The sequence below is a fragment of the Antennarius striatus genome, chromosome 6 (genome assembly GCF_040054535.1).
Source record: "Antennarius striatus isolate MH-2024 chromosome 6, ASM4005453v1, whole genome shotgun sequence".
Classification (NCBI taxonomy): domain Eukaryota; kingdom Metazoa; phylum Chordata; class Actinopteri; order Lophiiformes; family Antennariidae; genus Antennarius; species Antennarius striatus.
This window is the reverse complement of record NC_090781.1, coordinates 22,966,165-22,982,481: the sequence shown is the minus strand read 5'-3', so window position 1 is coordinate 22,982,481 and position 16,317 is coordinate 22,966,165. Positions and strand designations below refer to the sequence as shown.

Sequence of the window (16,317 nt, the reverse complement as noted above, 5' to 3'; positions counted from 1 at the left end):
AGAAAAGGAATAAAATACAACAAATTTCAAAGTTATTGGTAAAAATGTACTTTGTTTTATTTCTCGGGCCATTTCTGCTCTGCTCCTGCAAATATTTCCTGCTAATTACAAAAGCTGGTCATGATTTAAGAGTTTGTCAATACTTCTGTTCTCTTCTCCAAAGAGGCTGGCCGGAATATTGGCCAGAATCTGTACAGAGATAAATGCAAGAAAACCTCCGGGACTCATTGTGAGTTAGGAGGTGCATGTAGTGGGTGTGTAGGTGTGTGTTTGATAGATAAAAGGTTCATGTTGGGAGAGAGGAAAACAAAGTGGAAGAGGGCTTGAGAAATGGAGGGATGAAACAAAACCAGACACAAAAAAGAAACGGGGGCCGAAAAACAGAGAGTATCAAGTGGGATTGGAGAGGCCTTCACAAAGTAGCTACATAGGGGTCAGATGGAGAGGAAGGACAGTGGGAAAAAGTACTGAAGAGGTAAAGAACACTTTTGAGAGTTGATGGGGAATAAGTGAATGAAAAATGACAAAAGTCAAGGTTTCCTGTAAGTTTAATTATTTGTATCCTATACTAACCCAGATATCTGCCATATTTACGTCTTATTTTTGGCACTGCACACATCTGTCTTGCTCTGACACTGTCTTGCTATGTTTTGTTCTGATGATTTACCCACTGACATTACATTTTCAGTACAGCTGGATCCAATAAGATTGACGTACCAGTTGATTTTAGATAAGATAAAGTTCCTAAATGTCAAAATACCTTAAATACTGGGCTAAATATTTCCTCCTCTAAATATTTATGTCATTGATAAAACGAGTGATTAACAAGATGTAGAATTTTTGGCAAACAAATCCCACATTGATTAAAATTACCGCAATGTTGCATTCTTCACTTTTAAGACCCTGAATTAGCAGTAGTTTACAATATTTTTTGCAGTACTTCATTCTCTAAATCTTTGTCTGGATTAGTTTCACTTGACAAAAAGCACCATATTTGCTGTGTTGTAGGGCTTTCAAGGTCACAGACAAAGAAGCCTTCACATTCTTACACTACTTTCACAACTCCCTATAATTTTCTACTACTGGAAAAATATAAAAAAAATATTGTACTTTCAAATAAATAATAGCCAGAGGGGTCTTACTCTTGTCCTTCTCATGACTCCTCCTCTGATGCTGGAGGAGGCTGCCACAGGCCTTGAGGACCGTCTTTAAAGCACGCAAACCCCAGTCATAGTGCTGCTGGGGAGTCAGTAGCTCCCTGGACACAAAAAAGGCACATTACCACACATACTCACTGTGAACTGGCTGACTGTCAAGCTAGTGGTGGGATGACTTGAGCACAAAATCAATATATTGAGGAAGAGAATCCAACAGACTTAGTGGCAGTATGAATGATTTAAAACGAATTAATGAACAGCATGATTTAGTCCTGAACACAAACACCACTTTGAAAACTGTTTAGACAACATAATGTTGCATAGTAAAGACTGAAGATAACTTTACAGTGGAATACATTCTGTTCATACTCATTCTCACTTCGACCCTAACCCAAACCAGATCACAATTTTTACCTGGCCAGATTAAAGATAGCAACCAGTTTGCGGCCCAGTATCTCTCCGTTCTTGAAGCCCTCAGAATAGAGGATGACCTCAGCAATGAGATCATTGTCTGGTCTGCTCATAGCCACAGGCCTGAAGAGCTGCTTCAGGTTGTCTGGAAGCTTCTGTCTTCCTCCATAACCTTTTCCTGCTGGGTTCAATGTGATGAACACGCCAGAGTTTGGGTCTAATTCTACCTGCAGGATAAAGACAAGGGAACAATGTGTGTTATATACGACATGTTAGGTCATCTGAATGATTGTTTGCTAATTAGTGTCCCAAACAAAGCCTCCAGAGGATGAAAGAACTCAAGAACTGACTGATTGAAAGACTGATTTGACAAGAAAAAGCCACTAATTGTTTTTTGGCAGCAGTATTATATTTAACATCCATGTGTTGCACTTCTTATTTTCCCGACCTCCTTCCCCAGCAGATCACACATGTTCTTGTGATGTTTAAGAGAGTCTTGAATGGCCTGGATCTGCATGGAAACAGCAGACAACACTGCCTCCTCCAAGCGGTTAAACTCATCAAAGCAGCCCCACGCACCGCACTTCACCAAGCCCACAAAGATCCGTCCCATCGACTTCACATCGATACCCTAAAAAACAGACAGATACAAATCAGAAACACCTTCTTGTGTGTTGTCATTTGTAGTTTCCATTGAGTGTTGCTCTCAGATAAACGGTCACCAGTATGAATTTTATGTCACATACTCTCTGGGAACATTTCTATACCTCATCGCAGTTGAACACCAAAACTTGTCGTCCAAACAAGCCACCGAGGGCTTTGACAGATTCAGTCTTGCCTGTGCCAGCGGGCCCATAGGGGTTCCCACCAAGCCCCATTTTCATGGCCTGGGTCAGAGTCAGGTAGCACTTATCAGTCAGCGGCGTGTGCACCAGCTTAGCAGCATTCCCCTGTGAGACAGGAAAGGTAGGATGGAGAAGAAAGTGAGAGATAAAGCGACTAAGAAACAAATTGAAACACATCAAGTTAACCAGACACCAGTGAAGGTATCAAGGAGAGAGGGAAGGGGGAGGGACATAGGAGAGAGAAAAGAAGCCAGCAGAGGATAAAGACAAATACACAGATGATCATTTGAGAAAGGATTGACAGTCAAATAAAGAACAAGAAAAGGGAACTGAAGTGATCGAGGCCGAGTCTAGCTCGTGTTTCTCATCGGTGCATAAACAGTGCCACCAAAAGGTAAGAAAATAATATGTACAGGTATATCCTCAAGACACACAAAAGGGCTCTTTTGAGACACAAAAAGAGTTATTGATGCATTCATGTTAGTCAGTTACAAAAGATGAGACTTTATAACATGCTAACTCACCTGGTATTCATATGTATATGTGAACTGAGCGTCCACCATATGTATGAGACAGCATTTGTCTGGTCCCATGTAAAAGCGAAGCTGCTTCTTCCAGACCCACGCATCAGGACTGGTCGCTCCTGCCTTGTTGAGCTGCTTGATCACGCTGATGTTGTGAATAATATCCAAGATCAAGGCCTTCAGCTTCAACGCCAGGACACCGGACTCTGTGCAGGAGGATACGCAGGAGTCTGAGGATGGCACAACTGATAGGCCTATGCAAATATGAAACGTGGCCATTATAGAGGTTCTGTTTCATGTCGTAAATGTCACAAACAGGATGTAAGAGGGACATTTGTGAGAACAGACACCTGCACCGGAGTGAATATTCGTATCATTCCTGTCTTTTGAAAGTGGCCACTTGTTCCTTTTTTAAATCTAAAAGAGCTCTATGTCGATGATTTGGATTTTGTTGTATTGAGGTTTACATACATGATTTCAGCATTGCAGCAGAGGCACAGAAAAATACCCTGCCATATGGGTACCATCCTGTCTTGCTTTATGCCAAAGGAGAACTCTCTCCACCTGGGTTTATGGTCCATTAATGGAGGCTGGATAATTAGATTATCCCTCTCCCCATTACTTTAGTTTCTTTAATTAGTACTGCCACTCCAAAGCCTCTTCAGTCTACCTGTTTGTTTGAAGGGAGCCGGTAATTAGATGAGATGCTATCATGGAGATGATTGCTGTTTCAAGAGTGTATGGCAAACTTCTGAATGCAAGACAGTCACAAAATTAATTAGATTATCCGCTGTTACTGTGCTGTGAAGAAACGTCCGATTTTCTGAAATAACGTCAAAAGCTTGGGGATGTGTGATATTTTGTGAGGAAACCATTGCTTACATTTAAACATTTTATATAAGACAGCAATGTGAAACTTGCAAGCAATGTCCCATGAAATTATTCCACCTCAGGAGCTTGGGGGAGCTTTTCATCTCAAGAGTGAAGGAGAACACTTGATTAAAATTTAAAAGTCTTTTTATGAAATCTAAGTTGCATGAAAAATATGCTGTCCTGCTTTATGCAGCCATAGATCCTACCCCCCCCCCCCCAAATAAAGTTAAATTAGCCTCGGGCTATCGAGACATTCACATTAGAACAATCATTCAGCAGCGATGACAGTAATGACCCACAACGCTGATCAGATCTCTATCACTGACAAGACATGGAGCACACCAAAAATAGGAACAAGGAAATTTGGAAAGGTAAGTATTATTCTGATACCAATCAGCAAACATAAAAGGCATGGAAATATTGATAAGTTTACGTTAAGTCATTATTTAACATCCTGAGAAACATTTAGCATGCTGTAAATGAGCGAATCAATTTCCTCCATCTAACCCTGTCTTCTGCATCCTCTTCTCTCACACCAACTACCTTTATGTCCTCTTTTATTTCATCGGCCTCACATGAGAAGTAGGTTTTCCTCTCGGTCATTTTGTTACACTAAAGAAAAATTGCAACCAGCATTGTGAGATGCAACATTCACTCATTCATTTTCATGTACCGCCGCTGTATCCGCTGCAGCGGGTCACATGTTCCTGAATAAATGCAGAATACAGTACGGTTTGTTAATACAAAACGGAACAGAAGGAGAGACAGATGGAAAGCATATGACTACTGGAACCCACTGAGTATACATTAAACCCATGCAACCTACTCAATCACACTACACCTGGGGTGTCATCCTTTGCCTAAACTGTTGTTATATTTCGTTACTTGGTTCTCTTGATAAAGAGAATGTGGCTCATTCATATTCATACAGAGTTACCTTTGTTAGCTTGATCATCGGTGTTGGTGTCCACTGCAGTGTAGTGTTCTAGTTTGGCATTTAGCTCCAGCTCCAACTGCTGCAGTTTGTGATCTTTCAAAGCTCGTTCCACATCTTCAGTGAACTGGATTTGCTCAGCCAAACACAGAATCTGCAAGAGAAAGGAGACTCTGTTATTGAACTACAATATGTTTAGACTTTGGAGCTATTAAATTCAGATATCAAAGTAAGTTGTACAAAAACTGTGCATGTTTGTGTACTTGTGATGGATAGCGTGAGGGGTCCACCTCCCCTTTCCTCCCCGCTGACACACATTCATTCAGGAGGTGCTTCAGAGTCTCCCTCATTTCCATTGATAGCTCACTTAGCCACACCTAGAGAGGAGTAACATTCAGGCACAAAAATAAACAAATAAAATGAAAAAAATAAATAAATAAAGCTTTTAGTTTAGATCATTGAAAAAATTAGTAGATCAATGTGGTTCTCGCAAATTAACACAATATGCTCAATTTTAATCCACCTGAAAGAGTATGTACTGCACATTAACCACAGTGTAGGGATGCATCAGTGACACCATTGTCAGGCAAAGTGCAAATACTTTATATCTACATTTCAATACTGTTGGTTAATACTTGGTTAATTATTTTATAGACTTCTAAATAAGGGCATTACAAGATTTTCCAGGTGTGTTTTATTTTACATAGGTATTACTTTCTTTCTGTGGCAGCTGAGTGAAATCCTCATTTCCCCTTGGGGATTAATAAAGTATACTTTCTTGCTTTCCTCTTTCTTTCTTGAATTTACTAAGCAATTCAACTGATTGCTGGATTTTTGCATAAAGGATAAGACATTTATTAATTTCAGAATTTGATTTAACCAACAGAAACACAACAGAGACTTCAGAGAGTAATATTCATGAGCAAAATGATGTCTGAAATACATTGCACAAAAATAAAAGAAAGAAGAGGACAAAGCCAAAAGGAGAAGGAGGTTAAGGAGAAGGGGAAGAAGAAGAGAAGAAGAAGGAGGGTGATGAAGAGGAGGAAAAGCAGGCTTGTGGGCAGATGATAGTAAACTCTTTGGTGCGAATATGGATGAGAATTACGTGTAGACTTGAGAATGCTGAGAGTAAGTTAAAAAAATAAGAATTATCTACAGCCAATCATTACAAGCAATATAAGGGGTAAGTGTCTCATATTTTCACAGACCATCACTAGTTGCTACACAGTTGGTTGTAGCTATTAGCATGGTGCTAGCATTAGTCAACTCCTTGAACTCATGCCAGTGTTCAATCAAACTGTGTCTATTTATAGACCAGCTTCCTCTTTTTAGATCAGCAGTTTTATCCCAGCACTCAACTTCCCTTTTCTGATTGCAGTTTACTAAGACCTTAAAGTTATGTTGTCAAAGCGTTACTGGGCACAATAATAATCCCAGTATCAACCTGATACATAACACCCATGTATGTGCATCCCTACCACAGGAGCGTACAATAAACACATTCACACAACATCCAGCTTCACCTCTACAAGACTGGAGATGCGTACGAGGTTTCTCAGTGGAACAACTTCCCCCTCCAAAGAACACATGGCAACAATGTGCTGCCACTCCTCATCAAACACAACACTATGAATTCCTGCAAAGACAATCCACAATAATATTAGCTTCACTTTAATACCTTTCAAACAAAGAACACTGAGGAAGTTATCTTTGAATTTATTTTTGAATTTATCTCTTCCTCTTCTCTTTGAAAGAGGAAAGAAAAAAACTGAGGTTTTTGACCTCCAAATAGTTTCTTGAGGTGCGACTGGATGACAGTTGGGTTGGTTGCCTGACCGAGAATCTCTAATAGGTCGTCATCACCTATGAAGTAAAAGCGTGGGAATGCGGAACGTTTCTCCTGTAAAAAAAAACAAAAAAGAATACCAAACAGTTATAAGCGCAACCTTATGTCTTACATGCTTACATGTACAGAATGTGTTCTTTGCACAAACATTTGCATGTTAGGGTACCTCCAGGAACTCATTGAGTGACTTCTGGCAGCGCTGCAGTTGGTCGAGTATGGTGACCAGTGAATTCCTGATGCCTGCCCTTAAGCTCAGAGACACAACTCTGTTGTCTCTCTTAATATCTGACATTATAGACCTATTACACATAAGGAAAATATTTTGTGACTGAATGCATGTAAAACACTTCCTGTCTTTTAGACAAATTTTATCTCTCTAATTTTATTCATATAAAATTTCAGCCACAGTGAAGCTAAAAATCATACAGAACACAGATATGAAATGTGTAAAAAGAGCTTGTCTTGTAAAACAACAGCTTTAGATTTGATGCTGTACAGACACAAATGCTAAAATAGCACCTGAAGTCTTCATCAACCCTTTTGAAGCGGGCTTCTTCCCGCGGCAAAGCCCCCCTTCCAAAAATCGGCTCCAGGTAAACCCAGCGTCTCTGGATGGCATTCAGATCGAGCAGGTACTCATCTAAGTCAGACAGCCTGACCTCCCACAGACCGACCTGGATATCCAACGTAACATGAATTAATGTTACCTTAATACAGATGAACCACGGAGAGGAAAAACTTAAAAACAGACCTCAATTTTAACACACACGAAAAAAATAAAGAGATTAAAAAAGCACATTCACAGATTCAAGCTTTTGACCCAACCTTATCTTGGAAGCTGCGGTAGTAGGGAGAGTCTTTCAGAGACTGCAGCAGACAGCGGTTATCTCCCACCTGGATGGGCACAGAGCAGCAATGAATTCAACTTTTCTTGACAGCGCTGGTAGGTATGCCTTCATTTTTCTGCAAAATAATTTTTGTCTCCTAAGCCTCACAGGTTTGGAGCTAGAAAAGTAGAAAATGCATTATTTTGCTAACTAGAGCAGCTAATTCAAGAGACGTGAACTCTTGGAAAACTGGGTTGAAAGATAAAGAGATCAAAGTAGATGCTAACTAAATACTTGCATACTGGATTCAATCCAGGGGGCAATGTTAAAGAAGCCTTTTGTTTCATGGATGAAAAATTAGTGACTGCTTAAGACAAACCCCACATCAGCATGATACTATGCACATTGTGTTTTCCATTTACATGGACTCTGTATTTACGTTTGTTTCAGCGTCCCTACCTGGTTGACGATATCCTTCCAGTCCTTGATGAGGGTGATGGTGCGTTTGCTGCTGTCTGTGTACTCAATGAGGGTAAAGTTTGCAGCAGCGCCCCACAGATCCAGCTCCCGCAGCGCCTCTCGGATCGTCACTTCTGCCTGAGCACGACTGTTCAGGTCCTAGATGCAGGCACAAGAACAAACACACACACAGTCTTCTATCAATACTTCATTTACGATTAAAAAAACTGTGAAAATTGACCTCTATAACACCTGTATATTGATTTGTTAGATGTAATAGAGGTATTGTATAAAGAAGCATGTGTCCCTAGAGAAACATATACTTTTCACAGTTGTACTTGTATGTGTGTTCATACTTTAAGCTCCGTTGCCTTTTCTACGATGGTATTTGCCACACCAAGGAGGTCATTAAAGGTGAGTCTCTCTAAAGTCGTTCCTTTCGGAAGGCCAAGCAAACGGAACATGTCCAGCCAGTGGTCCTGAGACAAATGCTCCCCACGCACATACTTTAGCACTGGGATCATGTTCTAGGGTAAGAAAGCAGGGGGAACAGAGTATGAGCATTAACCACTATGCAAACATTCACTTGTCAGGATTCGAAAATAAAATCCATTCTAAGATTTGTCAATATTTTTCCATGATCAAAATAAATAAATAAACAATGCTACAATTTCCCATCACGTCTACCATGGTCTACCTTGTATTTGTCTACTTCTCCCTGCAGCTTCACAGACATGGCGGTAGGCTGCTCCAGCTTCCTAAGCCTGTCCTGCCACGAAAAAAGAAACTCCTCGAACACATAGACTTTACTCCTGGAAAAAAAAAAAAAAAAAAAGGGATGCATGAATGTAAATCAAAAACACAAAGTTGTAACAAAAAAACTAAAATCATCCAAGCCATTGATGGCAGACGTAAACCTCTACCTGAATGTGATCCAGTCCTCTTGGGCCTTTTCTGTGAATCCTTGCTGCCACTCCTCATACAGACCCCAAATCTGCCTGCACTCCTCCATGTCTCTTTTTGTCTCCTCTGCTACAGAGAAATCTGGAGCCTCCAGGTCAAAGCAGGTGCAATCCTCTCTAAGGAGAGGAAAGGAGTTGGGAGTAGAGAAAGTTGAGGGGATTTGTTTGTTTATCTGGATTTGCTTGAATATGTGATGGATTTCTACCAAGTTTTACGAAAAGCAATCAAGTATTTTTGTGTAATCCCACTAACAAAACAGACAAATTGACAAAAGACAAACCCAAAAAGTAAAACCCTCCCTGACAGAGGCGAAAATATCTATGATACCAAAAATAGGAACCAGGGAGACACTGATAAATAACGTAAAGATTGTAATCCCTGTTGAATGACAAACCTTTATGGGGTATCTGAGTTATTAGTCACATTCATAGCCATAATCTTATCGTGTCAGATTTAGATAAATCATGAATAATTCCACAGACAGAACAAGGATTTATGTAAACTATGTCTCTGGCCACATTTCACTTTAATGCAGCATTTTCTAACAAGATAAGGGCAATAAACATCCTTATCGGCCATCCTGACTCTCGGCAAAAAAATATATAGATAAATTCAGCATATTACAAAACAACTTACAGCAGTTTAATGCGCACAAGCTCCAGTTCCTGGAACTCCTGCTGCTTATCTTTGATGGTTTGGAGGCATGCGAGCAGGGTAGCGTGATCGCCCGTCTCAAGCATCTCATCTTTAGGCTTCAACTGGTCCCAGCGGGCTTTGAAGCGTTCTAGGTCTGCCCTGTAGGCATCGATATGGCCAGCAGCCTTACTTCGCATGACTTCCACCTAAAGGGGAGACAGGACAGGAGAAATGAAGCCGCATTAAAACCACATTTGAAGACGGAAAGAGAACGATTGGGATAAATGGCAGAAGAGAATTAAAAGAGCAAAAATAAAGAAGAAACATTTCAATACAATCAGCAGCAAACAGCTGCTGACAGATTAACTGCTTATATCACCTGTTCCTTAATCATGAGCTGGTGACTCTCCATGACAAGCTCCAGTTTGTCCCACTTGGCCCTCAGTGAGGACAACGAATCCATGCCGGCACCAGCAACAGCTCGCAGTAAGCGGTTCTTCTCCTCAGCACACTGGAACTGAGGTAGGATCTACAGAAGTGAAACAGGACAGTCAGGCAGTGTTGCCTCATGTCATGTCACACATCTGGCACATATCATACAGATGCTTTATAAATCAAACTTCAAAATATATTTTTTAAAAATTGGTTCTAAACAGGAATCTATGAGTATGTCATGTAAATTAGGGCAGCAGCTAGGATAGTCTGATACATAGAGAAACATTTGGAATAAATAAAGAATATGTGACTTGTATTTCTAAAATCTAAAAGTATCACTGTTATCATTCGAGAAAGTTCATATCCAGACTATTTCCTTACTTCGGGTTTGCGAGCTTGAATCTGGTTATATTTGCTCTTGATTGCGCCAATCTCTTCCATTGTCTCTGGTCTGGTGGACAAGGCCTCCATTGACTCCAAAACAAAATTGTCAATGGTCTGTGTGTGGCCTGCAAGTAGGAAACAGTGTCAACATCAAGAAAAGGACCAAGAAAGCGCAGACATAAAAAGGGAAATCTCACCGGCAAACACAAAAACATAAACGGGTTTTACCATGTATGGACTTCCTGAGTGCCAAAAGCAACATGTCAAATAGTCGCTGGATGAAGTCATCGATGACAGATTTAATTGGCTCACAGTTAATGGTGATGCAGTCAACCTTCTCCTGACTGACAGAGAAGGAAGGAGCAGTTTAGTAAATAAAGCAGTTACTATTTGTGGTGTTGATTCTTCAATGACATCCACTTCTTAAGAATTTCAAAAAGAGGAAGTGAATGTAATTCCTCAAGGGTAGAAAAAAAAATGTCATGACGAGTGGAATAAATGTTGACACAGAAAAATCTGTAATTTCATGAGCACAGTGAAACAAATGTTTCTCATTCTTAGATTTTTTTTGTAGTATCATCATCTGTTTAAGAATAAAGACAACTTTCACAATCCCACACCATTTTATTGAAATCCTGTCATTGTTTTGACTGTAGTAGAAATGACTCATGTTCAAGCTGTGTTTTCTTGTCTATACTAAACAAATACAATATTGCAATGTTGTAAGAGTGGCGGGTACCTGGGAAGACGTTCTGACTCCTTTCCTCTGGCCTTCAGGGCCTTGAAATTTCTCTCCCAATCTTGCACAGAGTTCAGATGCTTCTCTACTAACTTCTCTAAATCCACCTGGCCCAACACCACCCACTCCTGCAACACACACAAATAAAACATTTATACTTGTTTGGTTACTTTGCACATGACAGAAGCTACACGGAACCACAAGTCATAGAAGTCTAAGTAACAACTGAAGTGCATATGGTGTTTTTTTAAAATCATCCTTAAGTTAGTTGTTACTCAGTTTGCTGTTGGAAAATTCCACCTGTAAATCAGATGTGCTGAGCTACTGTGCACTTCCGTATCAGTATTTACAGTATATCAGTCATCAGAGGTGCAAAGGCCAATAACTTATAGAAGAAGTCATAAATTTTATGACAATCATAACATTAATCTTGGCCTCTGAGGCCAGGTTCAAGTATTGAAAAGCAGCAAGCTTATCATGAAATTAGGATAAATATCCTATAAATCACTGCCTTCTTCACACGTCTCTTGATGTTTTACCATCATTGTCAAAGTCACGTGTTGCTCAGGCACCTTGAACTTGTGTTGGATTTCCTGCAAGCGGCTGAAAAGATCCTCCGCTTTGCTGAAGATGGTGAGGAACCCAGACGCATTCCTGTCAATCATGACGCCGAAGATAAGCTCCTCCCCCTGGGCACTGACCCCTTTGAACTGGTTTGGGATGGAAATGAAGCGCTTCATCTCCCTGAAATAGCGTGCTCGCACCTCCTCAAATGGAGGACGGAACTGCAAACGACCCTGCCTGTTAACAAAAAAGAGGGGAAATCAAAAGAAACTTTTTTTTTTAATCTACACTGAGCAATAATGTTTTTGCAGGGCAAAAAATACAGAGAAATAGTCATGTTCAGTTGAGAGGTAGGGAAAGATAAAGGGAAAATACTTTATATGTATGAGAAGAACAGGAAAAACATGATAACTCAATCAAATGGAGAGACGGGAAAAATAGTGAGAGTGTAGACAGAAGGCGTGTGCTGACTTGAAAGTGAGGTCTATGTGTATTTCAGGCAGGTTCTTGTTCAGAGCATCTAGTCCCATCTGATACTGGTGTTCAAGCGCCTTGTACAGCTGATGGTTCCAATGCTGACGCCATGCCCGCATGTCATCAGACCTGAAACCCTGTGAGCACATGCACATCTTTAGAAGAATTTCAACAGATGTTTGTTCACAATCATTACATGGTAGATCCATGGTAGACCTTCTTGTTTTGTCATAAATTTAGAAATAACTTGTCCGTTAAAAATCACAAAAAGGACAGAAGCAAAGGCCAGTATACTTCTGCATGTGATGGATACCTGAGCCTCAAGGGTGGCAAAGCCAGTTCTGAGGTCTTGAAGGCCATCCTTCCATCGCTGCTGATGCCTCAGTAGGTCTACATTCATCAGTGTCACCACCTTGGAAAATATACACAGACACATACAAAAAAAGTACACAGAAAAATAAGACTTAAGTTACTTTATGAATGTGAAGGAAACAATTCAGCATGCTTGCTGCATTTCTATTCAGTGAAATTATAAAATAACAAGGGACCACAACCTTTTCAATGAAATCAGTGTGCCATTTGCGCAACTTCCTGTTCTCTGTGGAGAGTTTCTCAGCAGCAGCTTGTAGTTTGTTGATATAAACTTCCAGTTCTTTGGGGGAGTCCCAGGTGATCTGGAGTTTACCACCTGATCCCTTTGACTGAGAATGAGGATTCTGAGAAATACAAGCAAAGAGAGTAGTACTGGTTGGAGATTAAAAAACAAAAGTGAACCAAACAGTGAACAAAGGTGAGAGAAATTTCATAATCTTGCAAAATCAGGCACTGGAAAGTCATCAAATTCAAATTCTCTATGATATGTATCTTAATATGATTCTAAAATATAAATTATTTTTCTACCTATATACACACCTTGATGACTTGCTCAAAGGCCAGGGCAAGACCAAGCATCATAGGTCTTTGAGAAGGAATCATCTGCTGGTCAATGGTGTTGTAGAAATGGGCCACCTACAACAGAACAGTTAGCTGTACCTTTCCCTTCCATTGTAGGATGGTGTGTGTGTGTGTGTGTGTGTGTGTGTGTGTGTGTGTGTGTGTGTGTGTGTGTGTGTGTGTGTGTGTGTGTGTGTGTGTGTGTGTGTGTGTGTGTGTGTGTGTGTGTGTGTGTGTGTGTGTGTGTGTGTGTGTGTGTGTGTGAGTGCATCTGTGTGTCTGTGGTGTGTGTGTGTGTACCTGTGTATCCTGACTAACTGGCTCACCTGTTTGAGGACGATAGCTTGTCTGTAGAATTTGTCTGCGGTATTAGCAGCCTGTTGAATCTTGGCTGGGATGGGAAAGCCCAGAGCCGACAGCTGCCTGACCTCCCTGAGCAAACTGACCAGTCTGTCTGAATACTGGATCTTAAGCCGGCCGTCCACATGGTCCAGGTCCATCACACGGTTACTGGCCTGGAGACTAGTGAGAGGGAGTTAAGATTGGAGAAATACAGAACATAAGATTCACATTCACCTGAAGTTCCATAGTTTGGTCTGATGATGAAAAGTTAAGATGAAATTCACTATTGCTCTCAGCCTTTCTGGAATGCCCTGTTATTTGTGGTCATAGTGTGAATTGTTCCAAACCTGATCCCTGACTTTGGGTCAGCCAGGCCAGACAGTATATCTCTGGACCAGTCCTCAAATTGTTCCTGCTCATAGGCCCTCAGAACTTCTAACAGATCATCACAGAAACGCAGGAACCCTTTGACAGCAGACAGATCTGATAGCAGCGCCTCAGCAATGCGGACGGAGTCCTCAACCTAACATAGGTACAAACAGGGAAACTGGTAAATCGAACTCCAGTCATTGTCAGAAATTATTTGTATTAGTATAATTAAATTAAATTAATAGTACCTCGTATCAGCTGTAAAATCATCGTCTTACACCAGGAAGTCTATGCTATGTGGGGGTCAGTCCCGTTAAGCATACATGCACACATTAGCACACAGACCACATACTTACTTACCTTGTGTATGAGCTGTCGCACCCAGACAATTTTGTTGACCACCTCAGGGAGATTTCTACCAATTAACGGTCCAGACTTGTCTCCAGGATCTCCATGGCAACGACTTTCAAAATCAGTCTTCAGGCCTAAAAAGTAGCAGTTTTAGTAAAAAAAAAAATCAATTTTCAACGAATATGCAGGTAGAGCTTTTCATGACCTTTCCCAAGACAGCGTGAAGCAAGCTGGCTTATGTGGTAAAGTTGTTCATGGATTCAAAGGTCGTCAAGCTTGATTCCATTTTACATCTTCAAATTTAAATTAATTGATTTTTTTTTTTGGGGGGGGGGTTGAGGTAATTGGTTTCTTAACATGTTTAAAAGTGAAGTCACTCTTATAATTTACAGCAGAGTTAAACATCTTCACCATTATAACTCCAGCATTTCTGAAGAGAATATGTTAGTCTTGAATGCACCAGTGTTAGTGGTGTTTAATAGTAAGACATCATGTCGTTGCTTCATCTCTCCCACACATTTTAAAAAAACCCTTCGGGTCTCAGTTATAAAGCAGTGTGTACACATGAATCAGCCTCACTTCCTGTCTGCTACAGCCATGCATTCAAACATTAAGGGTAATGCAAAAAACTCCATGAAGATTAATACATAGAAATTAGCTTACTATCAACAGTTCATTGTTGCGAATCATTGCAACGACTGAGAGGAATTTGCAGAAGAGTATTACTCCTGACAGAGAAGTCACAACCCTGCCTCTCAGGAGTTATACTTATGCCAAACTAATATGCAAACGCTTTTTCAAAAGAAATGTCATCTCTGCCTGTATAATGTGCAGAAAGAAGGTTTATTTTACAGAGGAAAACACTTCATTTATTGCTGGATGTTAGAGGACTGGGGGAATAATGTACAAAAAAAGCAGGATTCCAACACCAGAAAAAACAATTCTACAAGACTCTTCTGCATTTCATCAAAACTATTTAAAATCATGTAACAGCGCATCAACAGATTTCATGCCAGGTGAATCTGTAACAGGAATAAAAGTCAGAACCTTTGTTGTAGTCGAGCAGCCTGGCCAGTAGTGTCTCTCTCTCTGGCTGCAGCTCTTTGCTGATGGTGGGGCGTCTGATCAACTCCTTGTGCTTTTGAAAAATCTGTAACAGCTACACAACAAGCAAACACACATCCACAAGTACATTTGGTAAGTCCTTTCATTGCCACAAACCGACAACACAGTATTAAAAGTCCTGAACTGAAACAGTGCATTTTAGTACCTGTTGTGGATTATCCTGTACATTAGCAACAAAGCTTTTCAGTCTGCCAGCGACTTCCTGCTCTGACGGAGCCATCAGGCGCTCAAACTGAGCCACTGCTGCTCTCCAGAGAGGCTGCAAGAATGATACAACAAGATTTAAGTGAAAGCTTCTTCACCCTTCAGTGTTTTATATGCAAAGTCAAATCTCCATGACTGGTGGTTTCCCTAAGATAGTAATCTGAAGTAGGAAAGATCAATCAGCCACACAATGAGGAACCTGCTTTCCACAACCTGCATATACTGCACACAAGCATTTTGTTTCCAAAACTGACCTCAGTGTAAGGGTTGTAAAGCAGTGGGTTGAGTCCAGAGAAGGGTTCAAAAACACGATCTGAAGTCAGAGAATTTTGTTTCCCTCCTGGTAGCAGAAGCAGCAGTTTCTCATGAACTATGCGCAGGGTCACCACCTGGTAGAGACATTCATGTTATCTACGACCTACATACTTGGGATGGATTAGAACCACTGTGTCACTAGGACCCCAGGACTAATTCTAAGAATCTGTGCATACCAGTATGTGAGACACACAATTACTACCCATGCCAAATTGTCATTGAAAATGGTAATAGAACAAATAACAGATAGTTCCCAAATATAATATTCCAACCAACAAGGAAAATTGGACTATTTCTTTGAAACAGCTACTTGCATGTATGCAAAGGCTACATGTACCTGGATCAGTGGCAGAGTTTCCACTCTAAAGGGAAAATCTGCACCACTAAGTGAGGTCTTAACAGCATCACAGATGTGTACAACAGTTATGCAGTACTCTAAAGAGCCCACGTGGGATTGATTGTTTATCGTAAGGGAATTTCCTCTTGGCTCCTCCTTAAAGACATATATGTCCTGAGTAGATAAGACTGTCTCTTTCCAGTCGCTCCTTCGAGCTCAGGACAGTTCCAAACTGTTGTCTTTGAGCACTTATCCTGTGCAGGGTCA

The 16,317-nt window shown here is 40.6% G+C and overlaps 1 protein-coding gene across 1 annotated transcript in view; it reads right to left on the bottom strand.

Annotated features, from left to right (window-relative positions):
* The window catches only part of dync2h1 (dynein cytoplasmic 2 heavy chain 1), an 80,761-nt gene that overhangs the window by 60,609 nt on the left and 3,835 nt on the right, over nt 1-16,317 (bottom strand). Inside the window, exons 9-40 of the mRNA XM_068317104.1 lie at nt 15,653-15,787; nt 15,340-15,453; nt 15,117-15,228; nt 14,079-14,203; nt 13,697-13,872; nt 13,334-13,529; nt 12,987-13,082; nt 12,629-12,790; nt 12,388-12,486; nt 12,072-12,211; nt 11,609-11,837; nt 11,037-11,164; nt 10,526-10,641; nt 10,295-10,422; nt 9,858-10,007; nt 9,479-9,684; nt 8,803-8,958; nt 8,577-8,691; nt 8,236-8,406; nt 7,880-8,038; nt 7,419-7,487; nt 7,113-7,267; nt 6,760-6,892; nt 6,530-6,647; nt 6,271-6,383; nt 5,008-5,121; nt 4,748-4,898; nt 2,938-3,143; nt 2,336-2,518; nt 2,017-2,199; nt 1,572-1,795; nt 1,143-1,258 (exon numbers count right to left, since the gene is read on the bottom strand). Of these exons, the coding sequence (XP_068173205.1) occupies nt 1,143-1,258; nt 1,572-1,795; nt 2,017-2,199; nt 2,336-2,518; nt 2,938-3,143; nt 4,748-4,898; nt 5,008-5,121; nt 6,271-6,383; nt 6,530-6,647; nt 6,760-6,892; nt 7,113-7,267; nt 7,419-7,487; nt 7,880-8,038; nt 8,236-8,406; nt 8,577-8,691; nt 8,803-8,958; nt 9,479-9,684; nt 9,858-10,007; nt 10,295-10,422; nt 10,526-10,641; nt 11,037-11,164; nt 11,609-11,837; nt 12,072-12,211; nt 12,388-12,486; nt 12,629-12,790; nt 12,987-13,082; nt 13,334-13,529; nt 13,697-13,872; nt 14,079-14,203; nt 15,117-15,228; nt 15,340-15,453; nt 15,653-15,787 (4,678 nt within the window). The remainder of the gene's footprint in view (nt 1-1,142; nt 1,259-1,571; nt 1,796-2,016; nt 2,200-2,335; nt 2,519-2,937; nt 3,144-4,747; nt 4,899-5,007; nt 5,122-6,270; nt 6,384-6,529; nt 6,648-6,759; nt 6,893-7,112; nt 7,268-7,418; nt 7,488-7,879; nt 8,039-8,235; nt 8,407-8,576; nt 8,692-8,802; nt 8,959-9,478; nt 9,685-9,857; nt 10,008-10,294; nt 10,423-10,525; nt 10,642-11,036; nt 11,165-11,608; nt 11,838-12,071; nt 12,212-12,387; nt 12,487-12,628; nt 12,791-12,986; nt 13,083-13,333; nt 13,530-13,696; nt 13,873-14,078; nt 14,204-15,116; nt 15,229-15,339; nt 15,454-15,652; nt 15,788-16,317) is intronic.